A 26,151-nucleotide genomic window follows, 5' to 3' on the forward strand; every position below is an offset into this window, starting at 1 on the left:
CAATGTGAAATACTTTTACAGCATAATAAGTGGTTTCTTGATTATCATTTACTATGACATTATTAATAAACCCTAAATGATTACATTAAAAAATGCTCTAATAACCAGTTCTTCAGTTGGTTCCAAGATAAACTGCTCCAGGAAATTACCCCGAATCTCTTCCAATTACTTCTGATAATCTCAAATGTTCAGCAAGCAAGGCAAGTGTATTTCTTACTTCTGATACAATATTCCTTTCTTATTCAAATGGTAAGAAATCATCACAATATCAGTTAATGTAACAATAAAAAGTGTGCTTATACAACTATAACCCGAAATACTAATAAAAAATTAGATGGAATAAAATGGGTGCAAAATTTTCACTGCAGATGCTGTGGTCAAATCAACACGCACAAACAAGCTGGATGAACTCAGCAGGTCGGGCAGCATCCATTGAAAAGAGCAGTCAACATTTTAGGCCGAGACCCTTCGTCAGGACCGAAGAAGGAGGGGGCAGGGGCCCTATAAAGAAGGTGGGGGGCGGGTGGAAAAAGAAGGTGGGGGGCGGGTGGAAGGTGCCAGGTGAAAAACCAATCAGAGGAAAGATCAAGGGGTGGGGTAAGGGAAGCAGGGAGGGAATAGGCAGGAGAGGTGAAGAAGGAATCTAAGGGGAAAGCACTATGGGTAGTAGGAGGAGGCAGAATCATGAGAGAGGTGATAGGCAGCTGGAAGAGGAGGCAGAGCGAAACTGGGATGGGGGAAGGGAGAGGGAGGGAATTACCAGAAGTTGGAGAATCTGATGTTCATACCAAGGGGCTGGAGACTACCCAGACAGTATATGAGGTGTTGCTCCAAATTGAGTTGTCAATTGAGGTGTCAGAGTCACCTTATGTACAGACACTCCTGTACCTAACTTCACTTTATAGACATACAATCATTGCATACAAGCTATCATGTGCATTTCCATGTATCTTTTTTTATTATCGTCATCATATTGTCATTTTTTTTTGTGTTGCATCCAATTTGGAGTAACAATTACTTTGTTTTCCATTACACTTGTAAACTGGAAATGACATTAAACAATCTTGAATGGACGGGTCTGGATCATGTGCAGGCACATAATTTAATTTAATTTGGCATCATGGTCGGCACAGGCATGGTAGGCTGAAAGACGTGTTCCTGCACTGCACTTTCCAAACTCTATATAACTGTGAAAATCATGAATTAATTGACAATTGTGGGAGTGAATAAAAAGCAATAGCATTCTGATCAATAGATCAAACAGTCCTGTGTACCAAATCCATTAACTACCTGAATCCTAAAATTAGATTTTATTTATCTACATTGTTATTATAGCCAGTTCAAAGTTAAAAAGGTTAAAGGAAATTTCTCATCAAGGTACATGTACGGTATGTTACCATATACAACCCAAAGATGCATTTTCTTGCGGGCACTCTCAGATAATCCAAGAGAAAAAAAACGGAAACAAAGAAAGACCGCATCCAAAAGGACAAACAACCAAAAGACAACAACCTGTGCAAATACAAAGAAAAAAAGTAAATAATAATAAATAAGCAATAAATATTGAGAACATGAGATGAAGAAACCTTGAAAGTGAGTCCACAGGTTGTGACAGCAGTTCAGTGATGAGGCGAGTGAAGTTATCCCTACTGCTTCAAGATAATGATGGTTGATAGCTTAGTTCCAACAAAATAAAACACTATGCTACAGACACTATCTACATTAAACGTAACTAACAGTCACTGGAACTTCAAGAAATCAACATTGCTGACACACACAGTCAAGTGAATAATCAATGATTTATTTTGCACAAGTAACTGCAACAATACAAATATTAGTGATTACTGGGTCAAAATTTAAAAACTAAAAGAATATATGGTTCTGCAAAAAAGTTTTAGTAAAATAGTGCTCAGTAAAATATGTTCCACTTTGGCGTATGTGATCTTTGTTACATTCAAAAGCTGCCTTCCTGTTAGAGGTGTACAAATTCTTTTGTTTTTTCCTATCTAAACAAACCAACACTGTAAACAATAAAAAGTTGCAAAACTCAGGGTTTTCACTTTCACCTTCTTGGCGCAAAGACACTTACATGAACTGCGTACCTTTCATTATCATCCACAAAGGCTCAGAGGAAATTATCTGTTGGAATGATTGAAAAACGAGGCACAGAAATGCAAGGAAAAGAAAGAGAAATTATGCAATGAACTTAAATGAAGTCACTTAGTCATTTAAATCATAGCCAAATCGCCTACCTTTCTCCTTTGGGAGATGTTGAGGCTAGAGAAATCACTGAACAATGAGGCAGGTAAACTTAGTTGATCTGCAAGAAAAAAGTGCTTAGATTAGAAATCAATTAACATTTTTTAATTATTAATTCAGGGGATATGGGCATTACTGACAAGGTCAGCAATTAATGATATTCCCGAGCTCCCCTGAAAAGGTAACAAGTCACATGGCTAAATTAGGAAACACAGCCAAGGAGGAATTGAGGTCCGAAATCTATAGGCAGCCAAATAATGGGAAGATAGCACAGATAAACAATCACCAGGAAAATTACAATGATGCAAAAACTAAATGGTAGTGATGTATTATATGGGACATGCAAGTGAATATGAAATAGCAAATACTAAAATGGACACCCATTTTAGGAATTTTTTTTGAATGGGCTAGAACAGTGACCTAAACAACGTAGTTAAATAGCATACATAGAAGATAACAGGGACAGCTGCAAGATATTTTTGAAAGATCAGAAACTGAGATCCAAAGGTAATCAGCGCAGAAGAAAAAATGAGACCTGGGGCAGATCAGCCATGATCAGACTTCAGGGGCCAGGTGACCTACTCCTGCTATATTCTTACTTTCTATTATATCCGCCAGATCCTAAATAGTATTCTCCCAAGTCCTCAGAAATATAGTTTTAATGAAGTAGTACCAATATAAAGTATCAAGAACACACCCTAGAGCTCCTAAACAGTTTAAAAAGATTGTATCATTCATTAATGACTGATTTATTTTCCTTCTCAATCCCATTCTTCCGTCTTCTCCCCATAACCTTTAATGCCTTTATTAAATCAACAACCTATCACACCACCCCCACTTTAAAAAAATTAAATGGCTTAGCAATTTGCCATCTATGGCAACAAATTCCACAAATTCACTACCCTCTGGTGAAAGAAACTCATCTGTTTTAAAAGGACATCCTTGATGTCTGAACATTCTCTTCATTTCTATTTCACCTAGCCCTTTCAATTTTTGATAGTATTCCCCTCCCCATTCTAACCTCCAGCAAGGAATGACCCAGAACCATTAAACACACTTCACATGTTAACCCTTTCATTTCTAGGATCATTCTCGTAAACCTCGGACCCACTCCAATGCCAGCATATCATGTTTTAGGTATCGGGCACAAAAACTGCTCACAACAGTCCAAATGTGGTCAATCAATGACTTATGAAGTACCAACATTACAGCTTTGCATTTATATTCTAGACCTCTCAAAGTAGATGCTAACATCACATGTGCCTTCCTTACTACTGACTCAAACTGCAAATTAACTGTTAGGGCACTGGGGCACTCCGTTAGGACTCCCAAATCTCTTTGCACCTCTGATTCTTCAATTCATTTCCCATTACCAAAAAAAAAAGCTTATGCCTGTATTCCTTCTACAAGGTACATGACCATATACATAATGAAATATAACTGCTGTCTTGCCTCCTTTATAGTGCATCGAAATGTCGGGACCAGATTAAATCCTCAAGATCCTGATACCCTGGAACTTGAAATTGCTCACTCTCTTTACTTCTCATCCCTCTGAGGATTGGTTCATAGAAACATAGAAAACCTACAGCTCAATACAGGCCCTTCAGCCCACAAAGCTGTGCCAAACATGTCCTTACCTTAGAACTTACCTAGGCTTACCTATAGCTATCTATTTTTCTAAGCTCCATGTATCCATCCAAAACTCTCTTAAAAGACCTTATCATTTCCACCTCCACTACCGTTGCCTGCAGCCCATCCCATGCACTCACTACGCTCTGTATAAAAAACTTACCCTTGACATATCCTCTGTACCTTCTTCCAAACACCTTAAAAATATCAAACACGAGGAAATCTGCAGATGCTGGAAATTCAAGCAACACACACAAAATGCTGGTGGAACGCAGCAGGTCAGGCAGCATCTATAGGGAGAAGCACTGTCAACGTTTCGGGCCGAGACCCTTCATCAGGACTCCTGAGATGCTGCCTGGCCTGCTGCATTCCACCAGCATTTTGTATGTGTTACCTTAAAAATATGCCCTCTCGTGCTAGCCATATCAGCCGTGGGAAAAAGCCTCTGACTATCCACATGATCAATGCCTCTCATTATCTTGTACACCTCTATCAGGTCACCTCTCATCCTTTGTTGCTCCAAGGAGAAAATGCCAAGTTCACTCAACTTATTCTCATAAGGCATGCTCCTCAATCCAGGCAACATCCTTGTGAATCTCCTCTGCACCCTTTCTATGGTTTCCACATCCTTCCTGTAGTGAGGCAACCAGAATTGAGCACAGTACTCCAAGTGAAGCCTCACCAGGGTCCTAAATAGCTGCAACATTACCTCTCGGCTCTTAAACTCAATCCCACGATTGATAAAGGCCGATGCACCATATGCCTTCTTAACCACAGAGTCAACCTGTGTACCAGCATTGAGGGTCCTATGGACTTGGACCCCAAGATCCATCTGATCCTCCACATTGCAAAGAGTCTTGCCATTAACACTATATTCTGCTATCATATTTGACCTACCAAAATGAACCACCTCACACTTACCTAGGTTGAACTCCATCTGCCACTTCTCAGCCCAGTTTTGCATCCTATCAATGTCCCACTGTAACCTCTGACAGCCCTCCACATTATACACAACATGCCCAACCTTTGTGTCATCAGCAAATTTACAAATGCATTCCTCTACTTCATCATCCAGGTCATTTATAGAAATCACAAAGAGTAAGGATCCCAGGACAGATCCCTGAGGCACACCACTGGTCTCCATGCAGAATATGACCTGTCTACAACTACTCTTTGCCTTCTATGGGTAAGTCAGTTCTGGATCCACAAAGCAAAGTTCCCTTGGATCCCATGCCTCCTTACTTTCTCAATAAGTCTTGCATGGGGTACCTTTATCAAATACCTTGCAAAAATCTACACACACTACATCTACGGCTCTACCTTCATCACATCCTCAAAATATTCAATCAGACTTACAAGGCCTTTGACAAAGCCATGCTGACTATTCCTAATCATATTATGTTTCTCCAAATGTTCATAAATCTGGTCTCACACACAAAATGTTGGTGGTACGCAGCAGGCCAGGCAGCATCTATAGGGAGAAGCACTGTCAACGTTTCGGGCTGAGACCCTTCGTCAGGACTAACTGAAAAGAAAGATAGTAAGAGATTTAAATGTAGGAGGGGGGAGGGGTAAATGCGAAATGATAGAAGACCGGAGGGGGAGGGGGTGAAGCTAAGAGCTGGAAAGGTGATTGGCAAAAGGGATACAGAGCTAGAGAAGGGAAAGGATCATGGGATAGGAGGCCTAGGGAGAAAGAGAGGGGGAGGGGAGCATCAGAGGGAGATGGAGAATGGGCAGTGATGGGCAGAGAGAGGGAAAAAAGAGGAGGGGGGAAACTAAATATATCAGGGATGGGGTAAGGGGGGGGGGGCATTAACGGAAGTTAGAGAAGTCAATGTTCATGCCATCAGGTTGGAGGCTACCCAGCCGGTATACAAGCTGTTGTTCCTCCAACCTGAGTGTGGCTTCATCTTGACAGTAGAGGAGGCCATGGATAGACATATCAGAATGGGAATGGGATGTGGAATTAAAATGTGTGGCCACTGGGAGACCCTGTTTTCTCTGGCGGACAGAGCGTAGGTGTTCAGCGAAACAGTCTCCTAGTCTGCGTCGGATCTCACCAATATATATAAGGCCATACCGGGAGCACCGGGCACAGTATACCACACCAGCCAACTCACAGGTGAAGTGTCGCCTCACCTGGAAGGACTGTCTGGAGCCCTGAATGGTGCATGACGGAGGAAGTGTAAGGGCAGGTGTAGCACTTGTTCCGCTTACAAGGATAAGTGCCAGGAAGGAGATCAATGGGAAGGGATGGGGGGGATGAATGGACAAGTGAGTTGCATAGGGAGAGATCCCTGCAGAAAGCAGAAGGGGGTGGGGGGGAAGATATGCTTGGTAGTGGGATCCTTTTCGAGGTGGCAGAAGTTATGGAGAATTATAGGTTGGACCCGGAGGCTGGTGGGGTTGTAGGTGAGGTCAAGGGGAACCCTATCCTGAGTGGGGTGATGGGCGGATGTGCGGGAAATGGGAGAGATGCGTTTGAGAAGGGAAGCCCTTTTGTTTAAAAAAGGAAGACATCTCCTTTGTCCTGGAATGAAAAGCCTCATCCTGAGAGCAGATGTGGTGGAGACAAAGGAATTGCGAGAAGGGGATAGCATTTTTGAAAGAGACAGGGTGGGAAGAGGAATAGTCCAGGCAGCTGTGAGAGTCTGTAGGCTTATAGTAGATATCAGTAGATAAGCTGTCTCCTGAGATGGAGACAGAAAGATCAAGAAAGGGGAGGGAGGTGTTGGAAATGGACCAGGTAAATTTGAGGGCAGGGTGAAAGTTGGAGGCAAAAATTAATGAATTCAACAAGCTCAGCATGCGTGCAGGAGGCAGCGCCAATGCAGTCGTTGATGTAGCGAAGGAAAAGAGGGGGACGGATACCTGTATAGACTTGGAACATGGACTGTTCCACAAAGCCAACAAAAAGGCAGGCATAACTGGGACCCATGCGGGTGCCCATGGCTACACCTTTGTTTTGGAGGAAGTGGGAGGAGCCAAAGGAGAAATTATTGAGAGTAAGAACTAATTCTGCTAGATGGAGGAGAGTGGTGGTAGAGGGGAATTGGTTAGGTCTGGAATCCAAAAAGAAGCGGAGAGCTTTGAGACCGTCCTGGTGGGGGATGGAGGTATATAGGGACTGGATGTCCGTGGTGAAAATAAGACAGTGGGGGCCAGGGAACTTAAAATCATTGAACAAATTCAAAGCATGAGAAGTGTCACAAACATAGGTGGGAAGGGATTGAACAATGAGGGACAAAACAGTGTCAAGGTATGAGAAAATGAGTTCAGTGGGGCAGGAGTAAGCTGAGACAATGGGTCCACTTGGACAGGCAGGTTTGTGGATCTTGGGTAGGAGGTAGAAACAGGAAGTGTGGGGTGTGGGAACTATGAAGTTGGTGGCAGTGGATGGGAGATCCCCACAGCTGATAAGGTTGGTGATGGTATAGGAGGCAGTGGCCTGGTGCTCAGTGATCAAGTGATAAATAAGAGGAGATATCAGAGAGTTGTCGCTGTGCCTCGACCAGGTAGGGGTCAGTACGCCAGACTACAACAGCGCCCCCCTTATCAGCGGGTTTTATAGTGAGGTTGGGATTGGTGCGGAGGGAGTGAGAGCAGAGCGTTCAGAAGGAGTGTGGTTGGAATTGGAACAGGGTGTGGTGAAGTCGAGATGGCTGATGCCCCGTCAGCAATTAGTAATAAAGAGATCCAGAACAGGCAGAAGACCAGAGCAGGGTGTCCATGAAGAGGAGGAGGGTTGAAGACGGGAGAAGGGGTCATCGATGGGGGTATAAGAGTCCTTGCCAAAGAAGCTCGGAGACGGCGGAAGAAGAATTCAGCGGCATGGCGTACACGGAACTCGCTGAGGTGAGGGTGAAGGGAGACAAAGGTGAGGCCCTTACTGAGGATAGAGCGCTCTGCCTCAGAGTTGAAGATTGGAGGGAACGGTAAAGACCTGGCACGGATGAGAGATGGGATCAGAGGTAGGAGGGAGGCTGGTGGGGTCGGTGGAGAGGAGGGTTGGGGTGAGAGGAAGATGGAACCTCTGAGGGCCCAGGAGCTGACGATGGGATCTGACGGAAAGAGGACTGCAGAGTGGTGGTGGGGGAAGGGGAGACTGGTGTCACAATCGCAGTAAGTGAAGACCCGGCCTGGAGTTCAAAGCTGGAGTCGTAGTCGGTGGTTGCGTAATCACTTTGAAGCTGTCCATGGTCTCAGGATTTTCTCCACCAACTGAGGTAAGACTCACTGGTCTACAATTTCCTATTACTCTCTTTCTTGAATAAGGGAACAACATTCGCAACCCTCCAATACTCCGGAACCGCTCCAGTCCTCATTGATGATGCAAAGATCATTGCCAGAGGCTCAGCAATCTTCTCCCTCACTTCTTATAGTAGCCTGGGTACACCCTGTCCGGTCCCGGTGACTTATCCAACTTGGTGCTTTCCAAAACCTCCAGTGCATCCTCATCCTGAATATCTACATGCTCAAGCTTTTCAGTCCGCTGCAAGTCATCCCTACAATCGCCAAGATCCTTTTCCGTAGTGAATACTGAAGCAAAGTATTCATTAAGTACCTCTGCCATCTCCTCTGGCTCCATACACACTTTTCCACTGTCACACTTGATTGGTCCTGTTCTCTCATGTCTTATCCTCTTCAGATGTTCCCTCATCTTACCCTTTCTGAACTGGTGTTTGTTGCTGCAACTAGCTGGTGTACCTCGCTCCTGTATGCCCTCTTGAATCTCTGAGATTCTACCAACGATGGTTGTATTGTCAACAAGTTTAGAAATAACATTTGACCTCTACCTAGCCATGCAGACATGGGTATATAGAGAGAGCAGAGCAGTGGGCTAAACACACATTCCTGGGTGCATGCGTGGTGATCGTCAACAAAGAAATATTATTACCAATCTGCACAAATTGTGGCTTTCTAGTTAGGAAGTCAAGGATCCAACTACACAGAGAGGTACAGAGGCCCAGATTCTGTTGCCTATCGATCAGGACTGTGAGAATGATGGTGTTAAACACATGATCTATAGTTAACAAACAGCATCCTAACATAGGTGTTTGTATTGTCTGGGTGATCTAGGGCTACATTTCATGCGGAGTGAGACTTGGTTTGTCACCTAAAACACTCGAAAACTTCTACAGAGCATTTGGACAGACTGCTTCACTGTCTGCTATGCACAGGATCCAAGGCAGCTACAAAAGTAGTAAATTTCCATCTGGAGTACTAGCCTCTAACACCCAAAGGAGCGGTGCCTCAGAAAGCTGGCAACCATTATTAAGGACCCCATCACCCTCTTCTCATTTCTACTGTCAGGAAAGAGGTAGAGAAGCCTGAAGGCACACTCTCAGTGATTCAGGAACAGCTTCTTCCCCTCTGCCATCAGATTCCTCAATGGACACCGAAGCTATCAACACCATCTCACTTTTTAAAAAAAAAATATATATTTGTTTTTACTCTATATTTAATATATATACACACACACAACTAACTCAATTACAGTGTGTGTTATTTATTATCCTGTAATGGATCATATTGCTGCCGCTATGTTAACAAATTTTACAACATGCCAGTGCTATGAAACCCAATTCTGAGTATACCTCCTTACACAGAATGCCATCTGCCATTTCCTTACCTGTTCTCCTAATCTGTCCAAGTCCTTCTGATGACTTCCTGCACCCCAACCCATCTCTGGGTGCAAACTTGGCCACAGCCATCAATTCTTATATCCAAATCATTAACTTAAGTTGAAATACCATGCAATAACAAAATACCATCTTGCTTAGCCGTCTCATGTTGCAGCATCTTGACAAAAGCCTTATGGAAATGTGGTAGGGCTCTAGGGAGTACAATGGAACAGAGGAACTTAGTACAAGTGTAATTTTCGTTGAAAATGATGTCACGGGGTGATGAAGACAACATTTAACATGCTGGCCTTCATCAGTCAGGGCAATGAGTATAGGAGTTGGGACATTATGTTGCAGTTGTACAAGTCATTGGTAAAGCCACACTTGCGAGTACCATGGACAGATTGGTTACGCTGAAATAAGAAAGGTATGGCTAAACTGGAAACGATGCAGAAAGATTTACAAGACTGTTGCCAAAATTAGACAGCATGAATTTAAGGAGAGGTTGGCAGGCTAGGTCTTATTTCTTGGAAAGCAGGAGAATAAAGCATAATCTATAGGAACTTTTAAAATTATAAAAGGAACAGATAAAGTGACAATCTTCTCTACATGGTAGGGAAGCTCAAAGGAGGAGGGACAAGATCTTAAAGGGGCCAGGGCAACTTTTTTTCCCCATGCAGAGGTTGGTGGTAAATTGGTTTATTATCATCACAGTGGAAAAAAAAGTCCTACATACTGTCCATACAGATCAATTCATTACAACTGTACACTGAGGTACTGCAAGATAAAACAGTAACAGAGTGCAGAATAAAGTGTTACAATACAGGGCTGGACTGGAACCAATGTCCTAGGGCAGGGGTCGGCAACGTTTACCACTGAAAGAGCCAATATGGACCCATTTCCCACAGAAAAGAAAACACTGGGAGCCACAAAGTGAAATAACACTGCATACAACGGGTTTTTATTTGCCTTTATGCTATGTATAAACAAACTATAATGTGTTGCATTTATGAAATTGATGAACTCCTGCAGAGAAAACGAAATTACATTTCTGCATGCAACAAAAACATTTTGAACTCCGAAAAAAAAGACGTTGGGTTGAAGGTTACTCCATAGTTAGCCTACCTTGGATCGAAGAATTAAAAGAATGCGCGCACTGGCGGGTGTCAGGCATTGGCAGTTGTGATGTATATTAATAGCGATAAAAAAAACACATTGTAGCGGTGTGCTACATGCAGCGCTAAAATAAAGACTGCAGTCAAAGGTAACTTTATTCGAACTAAACAGCCTTGCTTTAAAGCCTCCCTCAACCCGTCCCCGTGGGCGCGGATGCTCCAAAAGACACGTACTCACAAACCCCCGTAGGCTATCTCCCTTAGCCTGAACGCTGGCTAATTGTGAGCCAGTTCGGATGTGCCAGGAAACGGTGTCTCCGCAAAGTTTTCAGATTGTACAAGATCACCATAATCTTCAAATTTCGAATTACATTTCAAAAGCTAACAAACCACGGGGAGCCGCATCACAGAGATCAAAGAGCCGCATGTGGCTCTGGAGCCGCAGGTTGCCGACCTCTGTCCTAGGGGGAGCATTTGCTACTGCTGTTCAGGAGGATTTAAACTACTGTGGCAGGGGGATGGGAAAAATGCAGAGAGACAGAGGGGTGTAAAATGAGGGTAGAAGCAAAAAGTAGTAAGGTGAAAAGTAAAAGTGGCAGGCAGGCAAATCTAGGGCAAAAATCAAAAAGGGCCACTTTTCAACATAATTGTATAAGGGCTAAGAGTGTTATAAAAACAAGCTTAAAGGCTTTGTGTGTCAATGCAAGGAGCATTCGTAATGAGGTGGATGAATTGAATGTGCAGATAGTTATTAATGAATATGATATAGTTGGAATCACAGAGACATGGCTCCAGGATAACCAAGAATGGGAGCTCAACATCCAGGAGGGATAGACAGGAAAGAAACGGAGGTGGGGTAGCATTGCTGGTTAGAGAGGAGATTAACACAATAGAAAGGAAGGACATTAGCCTGGAGGATGTGGAATCGATATAGGTAGAGCTGCATAACACTAAGGGGCAGAAAACGCTGGTGGGAGTTGTTACAGGCCACCTAACAGTAGTAGTGAAGTTGGAGATGGCATTAAACAGGAAATTAGAAATGCGTGCAATAAAGGAACAGTAGTTATAATGGGTGACTTCAATCTACATATAGATTGGGTGAACCAAATTGGTAAGGCTGCTGAGGAAGAGGATTTCTTGGAATGCATGCGGGATGGTTTTCTGAACCAACATGTTGAGGAACCAACTAGAGAGCAGGCCATTCTAGATTGGGTATTGAGCAATGAGGAAGGGTTAGTTAGCAATCGTCGTGCGAGGCCCATTGAGTAAGAGTGGCCATAATATGGTGGAATTCTTCATTAAGATGGAGAGTGACATAGTTAATTCAGAAACAAAGATTCTGAACTTAAAGAAGGGTAACTTTGAAGGTATGAGATGTGAATTAGCTAAGATAGACTGGCAAATGATACTTCAAGGGTTGACGGTGGATATGCAATGGCAAGCATTTAAAGATCACATGAATGAACTACAACAATTGTTCATCCCAGTTTGGCAAAAGAATAAACCAGGGAAGGTAGTGCACCCGTGGCTGACAAGGGAAATTAGGGATAATATCAAGTCCAAAGAAGAAACATACAAATTAACCAGAAAAAGTGGCACACCTGAGGACTGGGGGAAATTCAGAGTCCAGCAGAGGAGGACAAAGGGCTTAATTAGGAAAGGGAAAAAAGATTATGAGAGAAAACTGGCAGGGAACATAAAAACTGACTGTAAAAGCTTTCATAGATACGTGAAAAGAAAAAGATTGGTCAAGACAAATGTAGGTCCTTTACAGTCAGAAACAGGTGAATTGATCATGGGGAACAAGGACATGGCAGACCAGTTGAATAACTACTTTGGTTCTGTCTTCATTAAGGAGGACATAAATAATCTTCCGGAAATAGTAGGGGACCGAGGGTCTAGTGAGATGGAGGAACTGAGGGAAATACATGTTAGTAGGGAAGTGGTGTTAAGTAAATTGAAGGGATTAAAGGCAGATAAATCCCCAGGGACAGATGGTCTGCATCCCAGAGTGCCTAAGGAAGTAGCCCAAGAAATAGTGGACGCATTAGTGATAATTTTTCAAAACTCCTTAGATTCTGGATTAGTTCCTGAGGATTGGAGGGTGGCTAATGTAACCCCACTTTTTAAAAAAAGGAGGGAGAGAAAAACTGGGGAATTATAGGCAGGTTAGCCTGACATCAGTGGTGGGGAAAATGCTAGAGTCAGTTATCAAAGATGTGATAACAGCACTTTTGGAAAGCGGTGAAATCATCGGACAAAGTCAGCATGGATTTGGGAAAGGAAAATCATGTCTGACGAATCTTATAGAATTTTTTGAAGATGTAACTAGTAGGGTGGATAAGGGAGAGCCAGTGGATGTGGTATATTTGGATTTTCAAAAGGCTTTTGACAAGGTCCCACACAGGAGATTAGTGTGCAAACTTAAAGCACACAGTATTGGGGGTATGGTATTGATAAGGATAGAGAATTGGTTGGCAGACAGGAAGCAAAGAGTGGGAATAAACGGGACTTTTTCAGAATGGCAGGCAGTGACTTGTGGGGTACCGCAAGGCCCAGTTGTTTACAATATATACTAATGATTTAGACGAGGGAATTAAATGCAGCATCTCCAAGTTTGCGGATGAAACGAAGCTGGGTGGCGGTGTTAGCTGTGAAAAGGATGCTAAGAGGATGCAGGGTGACTTGGATAGGTTAGGTGAGTGGGCAAATTCATGGCAGATGCAATTTAATGTGGATAAATGTGAGGTTATCCACTTTGGTTGCAAGAACAGGAAAACTGATTTTTATCTGAATGGTGGTCGATTAAGAAAAGGGGAGGTACAACGAGACCTGGGTGTTATTGTACACCAGTCATTGAAAGTGGGCATGAAGGTACAGCAGGTGGTGAAAAAGGCAAATGGTATGCTGGCATTCATAGCAAAAAGATTCGAGTACAGGAGCAGGGAGGTTCTACTGCAGTTGTACAAGGCCTTGGTGAGACCGCACCTAGAGTATTGTGTGCAGTTTTAGTCCCCTAATCTGAGGAAAGACATTCTTGCCATTGAGGGAGTACAAAGAAGGTTCACCAGATTGATTCCTGGGATGGCAGAACTTACATACGAAGAAAGACTGGATCGACTAGGCTTATACTCGCTGGAATTTAGAAGATTGAGGGGGGATCTTATTGAAATGAATAAAATTCTAAAGGGATTGGACAGGCTAGATGCAGAAAGATTGTTTCCGATGTTGGGGAAGTTCAGAATGAGGGGTCACAGTTTAAGGATAAAGGGAAAGCCTTTTAGGACTGAGATGAGGAAAAACTTCTTCACACAGAGAGTGGTGAATCTGTGGAATTCGCTGCCATAGGAAACAGTTTAGGCCGGTTCATTGACTATATTTAAGAGGAAGTTAGATATGGCCCTTGTGGCTGAAGGGATCAGGGGGTATGGAGAGAAAGCAGGTACAGGGTTCTGAGTTGGATGATCAGCCATGATCATACTGAATGGCGGTGTAGGCTCGAAGGGCTGAATGGCCTACTCCTGCACCTATTTTCTATCTTTCTACAAAAAAAGTGCTCTGCAGGTAGACAGTGAGGTGCAAGGTCACAAGAGCTTTCAGTAGTAGTAGTTGAGGTAGGTACAACCGTATCTTCAAGCAGCACTTGAGTTTGAACATGGAGGGGCAGGGCTTAGAGGGATATGGACCAAATGGAGTAAATTGGAACTAGCTGGGCAGGCACGATGGTTGGCATGGAATTGTTGGACTAAAGGACTTCTACCTGTGCTCTATTGCTCTAAGACCATCTCTATTTAGCCAATTGATACTTTCATGTGATCAATACTAAAGAATTTTGCACTGAATACAATTCAATTCATTGCTTCCTTATGGACAAGGGGAGACATGACTTTTGAGTCAGCATCAGTATGCGCAAAAACACTCAGAATATTATGTTTATTATGCTGACAGTGATACGTCATGAAATTTCTCTGACCAAACTGATGGTTAATGTCACTGATGGATAATGTTCATTGCCTTTCCCAAGCTTAGTTATTCTACACATGGCAGCAACAGACAACTTTAATAAAGACTTTAACATAATAGGATTCATTTTATAGCAGGACAAAAATACTGAAACATGGAAAATTTCAGTAACTGTAGTACAGTTAAATAAAGTAATTACTCTCCAAAATCTGCATTTTACCAAACCCATCATTCAAATACAGAAAGATATGAAGTTGTTTTACCTATTTGCCATATGCAAGCATCAAAAAAATAGAAAAAAGTGAGAACCATGCATTCCAGTGGAGATTCATTTGTGGTACTGAAAATCAATTTCTACAAATGTGGAATTTCAATCCTTTACCCTTTAAGTGTTACTAAAATGGTAAAGTATTTTAAGCCTCATCTTGTGCCAGTGTAACAAATAGTCTTACCACAAACTTCAGACAATCCAAAATTCTTTGATAAAAATTACCAATGATTAGTAAGACTGAATCGAGATGGCTGATCCTAAAGTAGTGGTCACCAACCTTTTTAAGCCCAAGATCCCCTGCCTCGGCCTTAGCGAAAGACAAGATCGACCCCAGGTTGGTTATTACACGCATGCACACTGGGGGAGAAAAGACCCGAGGTAAAACCCCGCAACCCGGAAGTAGAAATAATATATGAACACCAGCAGTCACCAACCTTTTTTTGCACCGCGGACCGGTTTAATACTGACAATATTCTTGCGGACTGGCCGACTTGGGGGGGGGGGGGGGGGGGAGGAAGGGTGCACACACAACCAGAATACAGCGATACTCGAAGCAGGTTCCTTATGTCCAGTCTATTCCACAATTGTTTTCGCGGCTCTCAGCACTTAGCTTCTGTCCCACTTGCTCACGTTTTTTTCCGCTGTAAAAACTCAAAGGGTTTGTCTTTAAGTGCAGGGTGCTTGGACTCAGGGTACCGAAGCAGTTTTGAGGGCTTCACTGCCTCATTAGACAGCCTCCCGGCCCAAGCTCCAACCGTCCACTGACAGCCACCTTGGCCAGGTGCAGCTGGTCGTGGGTGGGGTGAGACAAGGTCAGGGCTGGAAGTCCCCGTACTGCCGTGGCAGTCACAGTCCGGAGAGAGAGAGAGCGACCGACCGAGCGAGGAGTGCAACAGGACACGTGTTCGCCCCCCTTGTAGGATCTATCAGCCGACAAAAGTTTGTTTCAGCAAGGTAACTGCTCTGCTACTTACAAAACGCTGAGCCTGAATTAGATTGTCTGCAAATATTTTAGCACCGGGTTCCCCATGAACATTCAGTGTGGTAAACAGGTTCTCAGAGACGGCGCCCATCTGTCCACACTCCAGGCCGGCAGCAGCGGTGCTTCCCGCCGGCCGTGCGAAGCCAACCAGTGTGCCCTGGTGTGAGGGTATCACTGCGTTTAGGCAATTATGACCTTGAGTGGGTTCAAGTTCAACAGTAGGCGTGACAGGGAATGAGAAAAGTTGCAGCTGACTCACATCGTTTCCTCGTGGCCCGGTGGTTGGGGATCAATGAAGTACACTGTGTAGTGCGGGAGTGCTACACGCATGCGCACTGGGCAGAAAGAACGGAACTAAAACCCTGAAAGCCGGAAACAATCTCTTAACAGTATTTGTGTATTTATTTTTCACTTTTTTTTGGGATCTACTGGGAAAGTCTCAAAGATCAACCAGTCGATTGTGATCAATGGGATGGCGATCACTATTCTAAAGCAAGCTGTCCCTCTGTCTTCCTAAATGGTCACGTAGCTTGCAATCTAGTTCAAATTTATTCATTATTCAACCATAATGAATACCCATGAATACAGCCAAACAAAATAACATTACTGTGTGGCCAAGATGCAAAACACAGTACCAACTATCATACACAACACAAAGCACATATAACACATACAAGATAGCAAGCACATAAGATATCAGTAAAGTGTCGTTACAAAAAGTATAGTCCGAGTACATGAATGTTGCAGCAGTCTGCTGCTGGATACAATATAGCCCGCCTTTTGCCAAGGGCGGCAATGGCGCCAGCCCAGACGCCATGCCACACCACCTCCAACACCAACTATCCAGGACAGCTGCCAACAGGCGACACCACGGCTTGAGGCCTAGTCCTCATTGCTACCAAGGCCACCCAGCTTCCCACCATCTGTCTTGCCAATGATCCAGTGACTTGTAGCATTCCACATTAACAATATCCAACAGGATCTTGCAATCACAAGTGGCTATGACAACCACTCACTGTGAGACTGCACACTGCTACAGAGAGGTGTCAGTGTGTAAAGGCAGTGAGAGCAGCACAGTCTGGAGCAAGTACAGCTCCTTCAATTTCTCTACCAATGAGCAACTTTCTGTTGGGATAAACCTGCAGTACTTAAGTTTTTAACATCCAGCAGCATCTTTTTTTATATAATTGCATTTAAGTGACAATAACACCTTTGGACAGCCGCTGCATCCAAGTGAGCCACCATCTTATCAGAAGTCTATATTGCAAAGTTGGAGAGTTGTGGTCAAAAGGCAACGTTCTAGGCTCGCCATAACGTCAAACTCTTCTACCATAGTGTCAGCATCTCAATGGTCATCTGGAGCTTCCAACTGCAAGCCATTTTAATCCCTCCTCTCATTCCCGCACTGGCCTGTCTTCAGACCTTTCTATTGACAGGATGAGGCCAAATGTCAACTAAATGACCAACATCTCACAGTGCCTGGATGGTCTGCAACCCCAATTTTAAGTGCTGAATTCTCAAATTTCAGATAACATGCTTCCCACTCTATCCCTTTTCTCATTTGATCTACCCATGCCCCTTACCCACACTGTTCATTCCAAATGCTTCCTTCCCAGCCCCCCCCCCCCATTCCCAGTTTCATTCCTCTCCTCTCCCAAGTCCATTTGCTCATCTATCCACACACTCCTCCCAGTGAGTCACATCTCTTCGGCCTAAATGCCCACCATAACTCTTATTTGGTTCCTTATCCCCTACCTGTATGATCAGAATCTGCAGCACCTAGTTGCTTTTCATCTTTCTACATTCCAATTTCATCTGCCAATCAACTCATCATGTTGATCCAATTATAGCTTGGCAAACTTCGGCCTATTCTCCTCTTCATCGCCAACCTGGCTATCTCCCACCATTCTTTTAACCTAGATGAAGGGACTTAATCCAAAAGATTGTCAATTTCCCTCCAAAAGTTGCTGCCTGACCCGATTTCCTCCAGCAGTTTGTATTTAGCTTAAATAGACTTTTAAATTAACACTATTGAATTACAAATAATAATTCTTACCATGTCCTGCACAAGCATAAGCTTTGGCACAATCACTCAACAGGCTAGGTGAGCTGCTGCTATTAGCTTGCCTCTGTGGGGGTACAAAAGAAAACAAATTATGTTTTAAGACTGCGGTTTATGATCTCACCACAAATCTACATATTACCGTAGTTTAGTTGCTTCTTGATCAACAGGTCTTTGCCAATATTACAAATGTCTTTACCTTTACTCAGAGTGTTTATGTACAGATACAGGGAATCAAAGATAAAGGGATATCAACGCAAGGACCAATCCTGGTGCAACCTCCTTTGAGAGGGTAGGTTTGTCCAAAGGACGTGGACAGGGGTGGTTTAGAAGGCTACTGGCGGGCAGATGGGATGAGCTTGCTCAGCAACACAGTTAGCACAGACAAATTAGGCTGAGGGGCCTACTTCCATGTTGCATGACTCACCACCTCCTCAATCAAGTTGGAATATTTCCCCGCTTCAGACTTTATGCACTTTTTTTCCCCAAAACTAGCTCGATTTTTTTCTTTATTATTTATATGACTCTATAACTGTATATGTAGAATTAGACTTCGAGGCTCTTATGTTTTGATACATAGAATAAAGCAATTACCTAAATATCCAGAACATGCATTTTTAAAAACACCGAACAGCAATATTTATCTTCTCCTATGAAAGGCAAATAACCTAAACATGCAAGAGAATTCACTATGGAGGGAAAATTAAGACTGGTTTCTGCATGTACTAATGTCAATTCTACCTCTTTATCATTTGGTCATTCATTCTACAAGATCTAAAAATGAAGCATTTAAATTTCAACTGCCATTTCAACAGTGCTTATGTCCCGTTTAAGTGGATGACTAACCTCTCCAATATCTTTCACCGATGAATCTTGAAAGCTTGCAAAAAAAAAGCAACAACAAACCCCTCCCCCACCAAAAAAGCACAATATTCTCCAATTTGAAATACAGCCAATACCACCATCTCTTTTCTATTCAATCCCCAATTCTGCACCCGCACTGCCACTGCCCATTTTATCTTTTATGGACTTAAGGTCGATAAGAAAGATGTATAACTGGAGGGATGGGATTGGTAAATAACAAATTAGCTGAATTAATACTGCCTGGACAAACATTACACCAGCAGAGCTTTCAAAGGGTTTGGTAGTTTTCAGTAAAGTTTCCTTGTTTATGCTTCTAGCAATTAAGGTGGTTACTTGGACTTGGAAAGATCATGCAGTCCTCTACAGCTGACAAGGCCCCAACACCTGGCTCAATGCCATAAACGTCTTCAAGAAAGGAGACAAGTCTAATGCCAGTAACTACAGATGGAATTCTTTGCTGTCTGTCAAAGGTAAAGTCCTCAAGTGAGTCTTCCTAATGACCAAATCACAATCTGGATTCTGTCACTTTTAGTAGCCACCACAGAATTCTGGTACGATGACAGTACATTCGAATGCAGCAGCCTCAGGGACTAACCAAAGGTGCACTTTTCTTTTTAAAATATGTCTCTTATGATCGTAAGACTACACTGGACTCCAAGAACAACGGGTACAACAGGTCAACCACATAAATGATCTGTTTGTTGTTCAGAGCTGGAGAGGGTTCGGAGACGCTGACCTAGGTGCTGATTGTGCTGCTGCCTGCTACTAGAAAACATTGGAGTTGGTACACGGAAGCAGTCCTAACTTCAGTGTAACCATGAGTGGTGGTCTTGGATATTTCTCTTGCAATCGCAAGACCCTGTTGGACATTGATAATGTGAGATGCCATGTTTCCCTTGTTTTGTGGTGGGACAGGCAACGAGGCAGCAGAGTGGCCTCAGTTATTGAAAGGACGAGGCCTCATGCAGGCTTGCCTGCTGCTGCAGTCCAGATGATGCTGGAGGAAGTGTAGCATGGAGTCTGTGCTCAGTTGAGAGCTGGCCTCTCCCGTCAGTGCTGCCCTCCAGTGTTCCACCAGTGGAATGACAAGCTGGATTGCCGGGAGCTATACTATCAATTTGCATGTTGCTCAGGGACTTTGACTATACATGTGTTTTCCTGCATAATGTTTTTTTTTGCACTTGCTCACTATTTTGAACATGCGTTATTTACTTGGCCCCAGAGGAATGCTGTCTCGTTTGACTATATCCATGTATGGTTTGAATGATAATTAAACCTGATTTGATTTGAGAACAAAAACAATCAATGGAAGGCCGCCATCTTTCATTCCCTTTGCCAATTCTGTCATATTATCTGATTCTTATTTATACACTAAGAGTATAAGGCAACTATTTACTAAAAATTACCTAGTGTATTTTGAAAACAGCATAATCTTAGTTAACACTTAACTGCAGTTTAAGGAAATATTGAACTACAGGTATCAAATAGAAGAGGTGAAGTATGCTTTGATTTTTCCCTCTTATTTTAAAAAGGTACGTCTATCAGCAATCCAAGTTCACGAACAATATTTACTTTTCTGGCTAAGGCACTTCAAATCAATTATTTTTCATTGGTGTCCACAATGCTTTCAAGTACCACAAGAAATGAAGCAAAGCTCCCTGGGTACAAAATTATAGTTCTCCCAGAAAAGCACAAGGATACCTATAAACCAAAAAAGCCTGTAAAATATTCTACTTGATCGAAGGCAAAAAGCAACAGAAAATGCATTGGATGCTAAGTGATTTAAGATCCTAGGAAAGAATGGATGATTCGGTTTTAGCTTCCTTTCAAAGGAATGAACTACATTTGTTACATCTCTACTTTATTCTCTACTAAATATTTATAGATGATATATATGCTGGCAGCACAGTGGCAAATCTGCTGCCTCATAGCACCAGAGAACTTAATATAATCTTGACTTTCGGTGCCATTTGGCTATGTGTGTGGATTTGCACATTTTTTTCCCCTTTTAACACATGGGTTTCACTGAGGTGCTCCATTTTCCTCTCACATCCCAAAGGGCACAAGGGTTGATAACTTAGTCACTAATTTTCTCTAGGTTTAGGTTAATCGTAGAGTCCGAGGGTGTGTGGTGATAGGTAAATTGATGAGAAACAGGAAAAAATAAAAACAAATCCAATGGTGAATTAGTATTAATAGGTGAAAACAGGTAACGAGTGATCAACACAGATAAGTGGGCTGAAACACCTGTTACCCTGCTGCATTTCTCGTTATGTTAGTCAAGGTATTACCTCATCTTCCCTTGTTAATATTGGGTATCCATGTCTGCCATTCATCTCATCCCAGATGTTTTCCTCCCTCCAGTTTGGATCATTTGCAGTCAAACTCCTCATAATGAAACCTCTTCAAGCCAGCTACTTCATGACCTTAAATCCATTCAAAACATAATATTCCATATTCAGCCATGACAGACCACCAAGTTCGTACTTAATACCCACTTTGGTTCACTTTCCCTACAGCTCACATTTAGACTTGTGCTCTCACATTTCAATCCTTTCATAGATATCTATATTCTCTGTGCCCCATGATAGCCTTCCATCTTCCATTCACACTACAAATAACCTGCCTCTTCCCTGTTCCCTCCCCCAGTTCTCCTTAACTTTCTTTAAATGTTCAGTTTCTCTGACTTTTAGTATGCCTCACAGTAAAATCTTGATGTCTGTCCCATTCTCGTTACAATATGTCAGTCCACAGCTCCTCTACTGCCTTGATGAAGCCACTCTCGGAGTTGGAGGAGCAACATCTCAGTACGTTTGAGTAGACTCCAATCTAACAGCATGAACACTGATTTCTCTAATTTCTGGTAATATCTCTCTCCCACCCCCCTTTTTCCATTCAGCTCCCCTCTTATCAAGGTCTATATTATAAACCACCTAAAAGTCTGCAAGATTTAGAGGAGTAAATTTGCAGAAGGATTACAGATTGCTGCAAAAAAAAACACACACACAAGGTTGTGATATTAGGTGATTTTAACTTTCTATATATTGATAGAACTCCATACTGTAAAACAGCTGGATGGGATAGTTTGTCAAACGTGTTCAGGAAAGTTTCCTTAATCAGTATATAGAGGACTAAACAGGTAAGAGTGCGATACTAGTTCTCCCATTAGAGAATAAGATGGGACAGGTGACAGAAGTTTGTGCAGGGTAACATTTTGCATCTAGTGATCATAATGTCCTTAGTTTCAAGGTAATTATGGAGAACAATAGGTGTTCTGGCCTCTGGAAGTGCAGTTTTGTATGAAAATCACTTCCTGTATGTAAGTTGTTTAAAATCATTTTTCAGAAACATAGAAAACCACAATATAGGGCCTTCAGCCCACGAAGCTGTGCCGAACATGTACTTATTTTAGAAATTACCCAGGATTGCCCATAGCCCTATATTTTTCTAAGCTCCATGTACCCATCAAGGAGTCTCTTAAAAGACCCTATCATAACTACCTCCACCACCGTCACCGGCAGCCCATTCTACGCCCTTACCACACCCTGCGTAAAAAACTTGCCCCTGACATCTCCTCTCTACCTACTTCCAAGCAACTTAAAACTGTGCCCTCTCATCTTAGCCATTTCAACCCCGGGAAAAAGCCTAACCATCCACATGATCAATGCCGCTCATAATCTTGTACACCTCTATCAGGTCACCTCTCATCCTCTGTCACTCCAAGGAGAAAAGGCTAAGTTCAATCAACTTAGTCTCATAAGGCATGCTCCCCAATCCAGGCAAAATCCTTGTAAATCTCCTCTGCACCCTTTCTATAGTTTTCACATCCTTCCTGTAGTGAAGTGACCAGAACTTAGCAATGTACTCCAAGTGGGGTCTGATAATAGGCATCCGTTAGTCTCGTGAGACCATGGATTTGCGCCTTGGAAGGTTTCCAGGGCACAGGCCTGGGCAGGGTTGTATGGGAGACTGGCAGTTGCCCAAGCTGCAAGCCTTCCCCTCTCCACGCTACTGATGTTGTCCAAGGGAAGGGCACTAGGACCCAAGCAGCTTGGCACCGGTGTCATCACAGAGCAATATGTTAAGTGCCTTGCTCAAGGACACAACATGCTGCCTCAGCTGAGGCTCAAACCAGTGACATTCAGATCACTAGACCGATGCCTTATCCACTAGGCCACGCGCCAACACAAGGGGTCCTATAGAGCTATAACACTACCTCTTGGCTCTAAACTCAATCCCACGATTGATGAAGGCCAAAGCACCATATGCCTTCGTAACCATATAGTCAACATGCGCAGCAGCTTTGAGTGCCCTATGGACACAGACCCCATGATCCCCCTGATTCTCCACACTGCCAAGAGTCTTATCATTAATACTATATTCTGCCACCATATTTGACCAACCAAAATGAACCACCTCACACTTATCTGGGTTGAACTCCATCTGCCACTTCTCAGGCAAGTTTTGCATCCCATCAATGTCCCGCTGTAACTTCTAACAGCCCTCCACACTATCCACAACACCCCCAACCTTTGTGTCATCAGCAAGTTTATTAAACCCATTCCTCCACTTCCTCATCCAGATCATTTATAAAAGTCACGAAGAGAAGGGTTCCCAGGACAGATCCCTGAGGCACACCACTGGTCACCAACCTCCATGCAGAATATGACCCGTCTACAACCACTCTTTCCCTACTGTGGGCAAGCCAATTCTGGATCCACAAAGCAAGGTCCCCTTGGATCCCATGCCTCCTTACTTTCTCAATAAAATTTGCATGGGATACCTTATCAAATGCCTCGTTGAAATCCATATACACTATATCTACTGCTTTAGTGACATCCTCAAAAAATTCAATCAGGCTCATAAGGCATGATCAGCCTTTGACAAAGCCATGTTGAATTTCCTAATTACATTATGCTTCCCCAAATCTTCATAAATCCTGCCTCTCAGGATCTTTTCCATCAACTTACCAACCACTGAAGTAAGGCTCACTGGTCTATAATTTCCTGGGCTATCTCTACTCCCTTTCTTGAATAAGGGAACAACATCTGCAACCCTCCAATCATCCAGAACCTCTACCATCCCCATTGATAACGCAAAGATCATTGCTACAGGCTCAGCAATCTCCTCCCTTGCTCCCACTGTAGCCTGGGGTACATCTCGTCTGGTCCCACTTATCCAACTTGATGCTTTCCAAAAGTTCCAGCGCATCATCTTTCTTAATGTCTATGTGCTCAAGCTTTTCAGTCCACTGTAAGTCATCCCTATGATCGCCAAGATCCTGTTCTGTAGTGAATACTGAAGCAAAGTATTAAGTACCTATACTATCTCCTCCGGTTCCATACTTTTCCACTGACACATTTAATTGGTCCTATTCTCTCAAATCTTATCCTCTTGCTCTTCACATACTTGTAGAATGCCTTGGGGTTTTCCTTAATCCTGCCAAGGCCTTCTCATGGCCCTTTCTGGCTTCCCTAATATTCTTAAGCTCCTTCCTACTAGCCTAATAATTTTCTAGATCTCTATCATTACCTAGTTTTTTTTAAACCTTTCGTAAGCTTTTCTTTTCTTCTTGACTAGATTTTCAACAGCCTTGGTACACCACAGTACTTGTACCCTACCATCCTTTCCTTGTCTCACTGGAACGTACCTATGCAGAATGTGACGCAGATATCCCCTGAACATTTGCCACATTTCTGCCGTACATTTCCCTGAGAAAATCTGTTCCCAATTTATACTTCCAAGTTCCTGCCTGATAGCTTCATGTTTCCCCTTACTCCAATTAAATGCTTTCCTAACTTGTCTGTTCCTATCCCTCTCCAATGCTACTATAAGGAGATAGTGATCATAATGCTATCTCCAAAATGCTCTCCCACTGAGACCTGACACCTGACCAGGTTCATTTCCCCAATACCAGATCAAGTACAGCCTCTCCTCTTGAGGGAAACCTTCCTGAACACACCTAACAAACTCCACCCCATTTAAACCCCTTGGTCTAGGAAGATGCCAGTAGATATTTGGGAAATTAACATTTCCCACCACCACAACCCTGTTATTATTACACCCTTCCAGAATCTGTCTCCCCATCTGCTCTTATTACTATTGGGAGGTCTACTAAAAACACCCAGTAGTTATTGACCACTTCCTGTTCCTAACTTTCACCCAGAGACTCAGCAGACAAACATTCCATGACTTCCCCCTTTTCTGCAGCCATGACCCCATCTCTGATCAACAGTGCCATGCCCCCACCTCTTTTGCCTCTCTGTCCTTTCTGAAGCTGATAAGTAACCACTCCTGCCCTTGAGCCATCCAAGTTTCTGCAATGACCACAACATCATAGCTCCGAGTACTGATCCATGCTCTAAACTCATCTGCTTTGTTCATGATGCTTCTTGCATTAAAATAGACACATCTTAAACCATCAGTTTGAGCGTATCCCTTCTCTATCACCTGCCTATTCTCCCTCTGGCACTGTCTACAAGCTTTCTCTATTTGTGAGCCAAATACCTCTTCCTCTGTCTCTTCTGTTCGGTTCCCACCCCCACACCCCCAGCCATTCTAATTTAAACTCTCCCCAGTAGCTTTAACAAACCTCCCTGCCAGGATATTGGACCCCCCTCAGATTCAAGTGCTACCCTTCTTTTTTTGTACAGGTCATGCATGCCCAAAAAGAGATACCAATGATCCAGAAATCTAAATCCCTGCGCTCTGCTCCAATCCCTCAGCCACGAATTTATCCTCCACCTCACTCTGTTCCTATACTCACTGTCGCGTGGCATAGGCAGCAATCCCGAGATTACTACCTTTCGGGTCCTGCTTCTCAACTTCTCTCATATCTGACCCTTTCCCTTCCCTCTTCTGTTACCCACTTATCTGCCTCCTGAGGCCCTGGTCTGACTACTTGCCTACAGCTCCTCTCTATCACTTTCTCACGTTCCCTGACCAGACAAAGTCAATGAGCTGCACCTCCAGTTCCTTAACCCAGTCCCTATGGAGCTGCAGCTTGACACACCTGGCGCAGATGTGGCCATCCGAGAGGCTGGGAGTCTCCTGGACATCCCCCATCTGACGCCCAGTACAGAACAACGGCCTCGCAGACTTCCTATTCCTCACAAGTAGCTTACCTCGCCTCGAACCATTATTGCCGAAGCCCTGTTGAACCAAAGCCCTCCTATTCTGACTCACTCTGCTCCAACACCCTCTCTATAAACATAGAGTAGTACAGCACATTACAGGCCCTTCGGCCCACAATGTTGTGCCGACCCTCAAACCCTGCCTCCCATATAATCCCCCACCTTAAATTCCTCCATATACCTGTCTAGTAGTCTCTTAAATTTCACTAGTGTATCTGCCTCCACCACTGACTCAGGCAGTGCATT

The 26,151-nt window shown here is 43.3% G+C and overlaps 1 protein-coding gene across 1 annotated transcript in view; it reads right to left on the reverse strand.

Moving 5' to 3' along the window:
- pan3 (poly(A) specific ribonuclease subunit PAN3) overlaps positions 1-26,151 on the reverse strand; it is a 111,486-nt gene that overhangs the window by 65,486 nt on the left and 19,849 nt on the right. Inside the window, exons 3-4 of the mRNA XM_059964139.1 lie at positions 17,903-17,975; positions 2,253-2,320 (exon numbers count right to left, since the gene is read on the reverse strand). Of these exons, the coding sequence (XP_059820122.1) occupies positions 2,253-2,320; positions 17,903-17,975 (141 nt within the window). The remainder of the gene's footprint in view (positions 1-2,252; positions 2,321-17,902; positions 17,976-26,151) is intronic.

Source organism: Hypanus sabinus, chromosome 3 (assembly GCF_030144855.1).
Source record: "Hypanus sabinus isolate sHypSab1 chromosome 3, sHypSab1.hap1, whole genome shotgun sequence".
Taxonomy (NCBI): domain Eukaryota; kingdom Metazoa; phylum Chordata; class Chondrichthyes; order Myliobatiformes; family Dasyatidae; genus Hypanus; species Hypanus sabinus.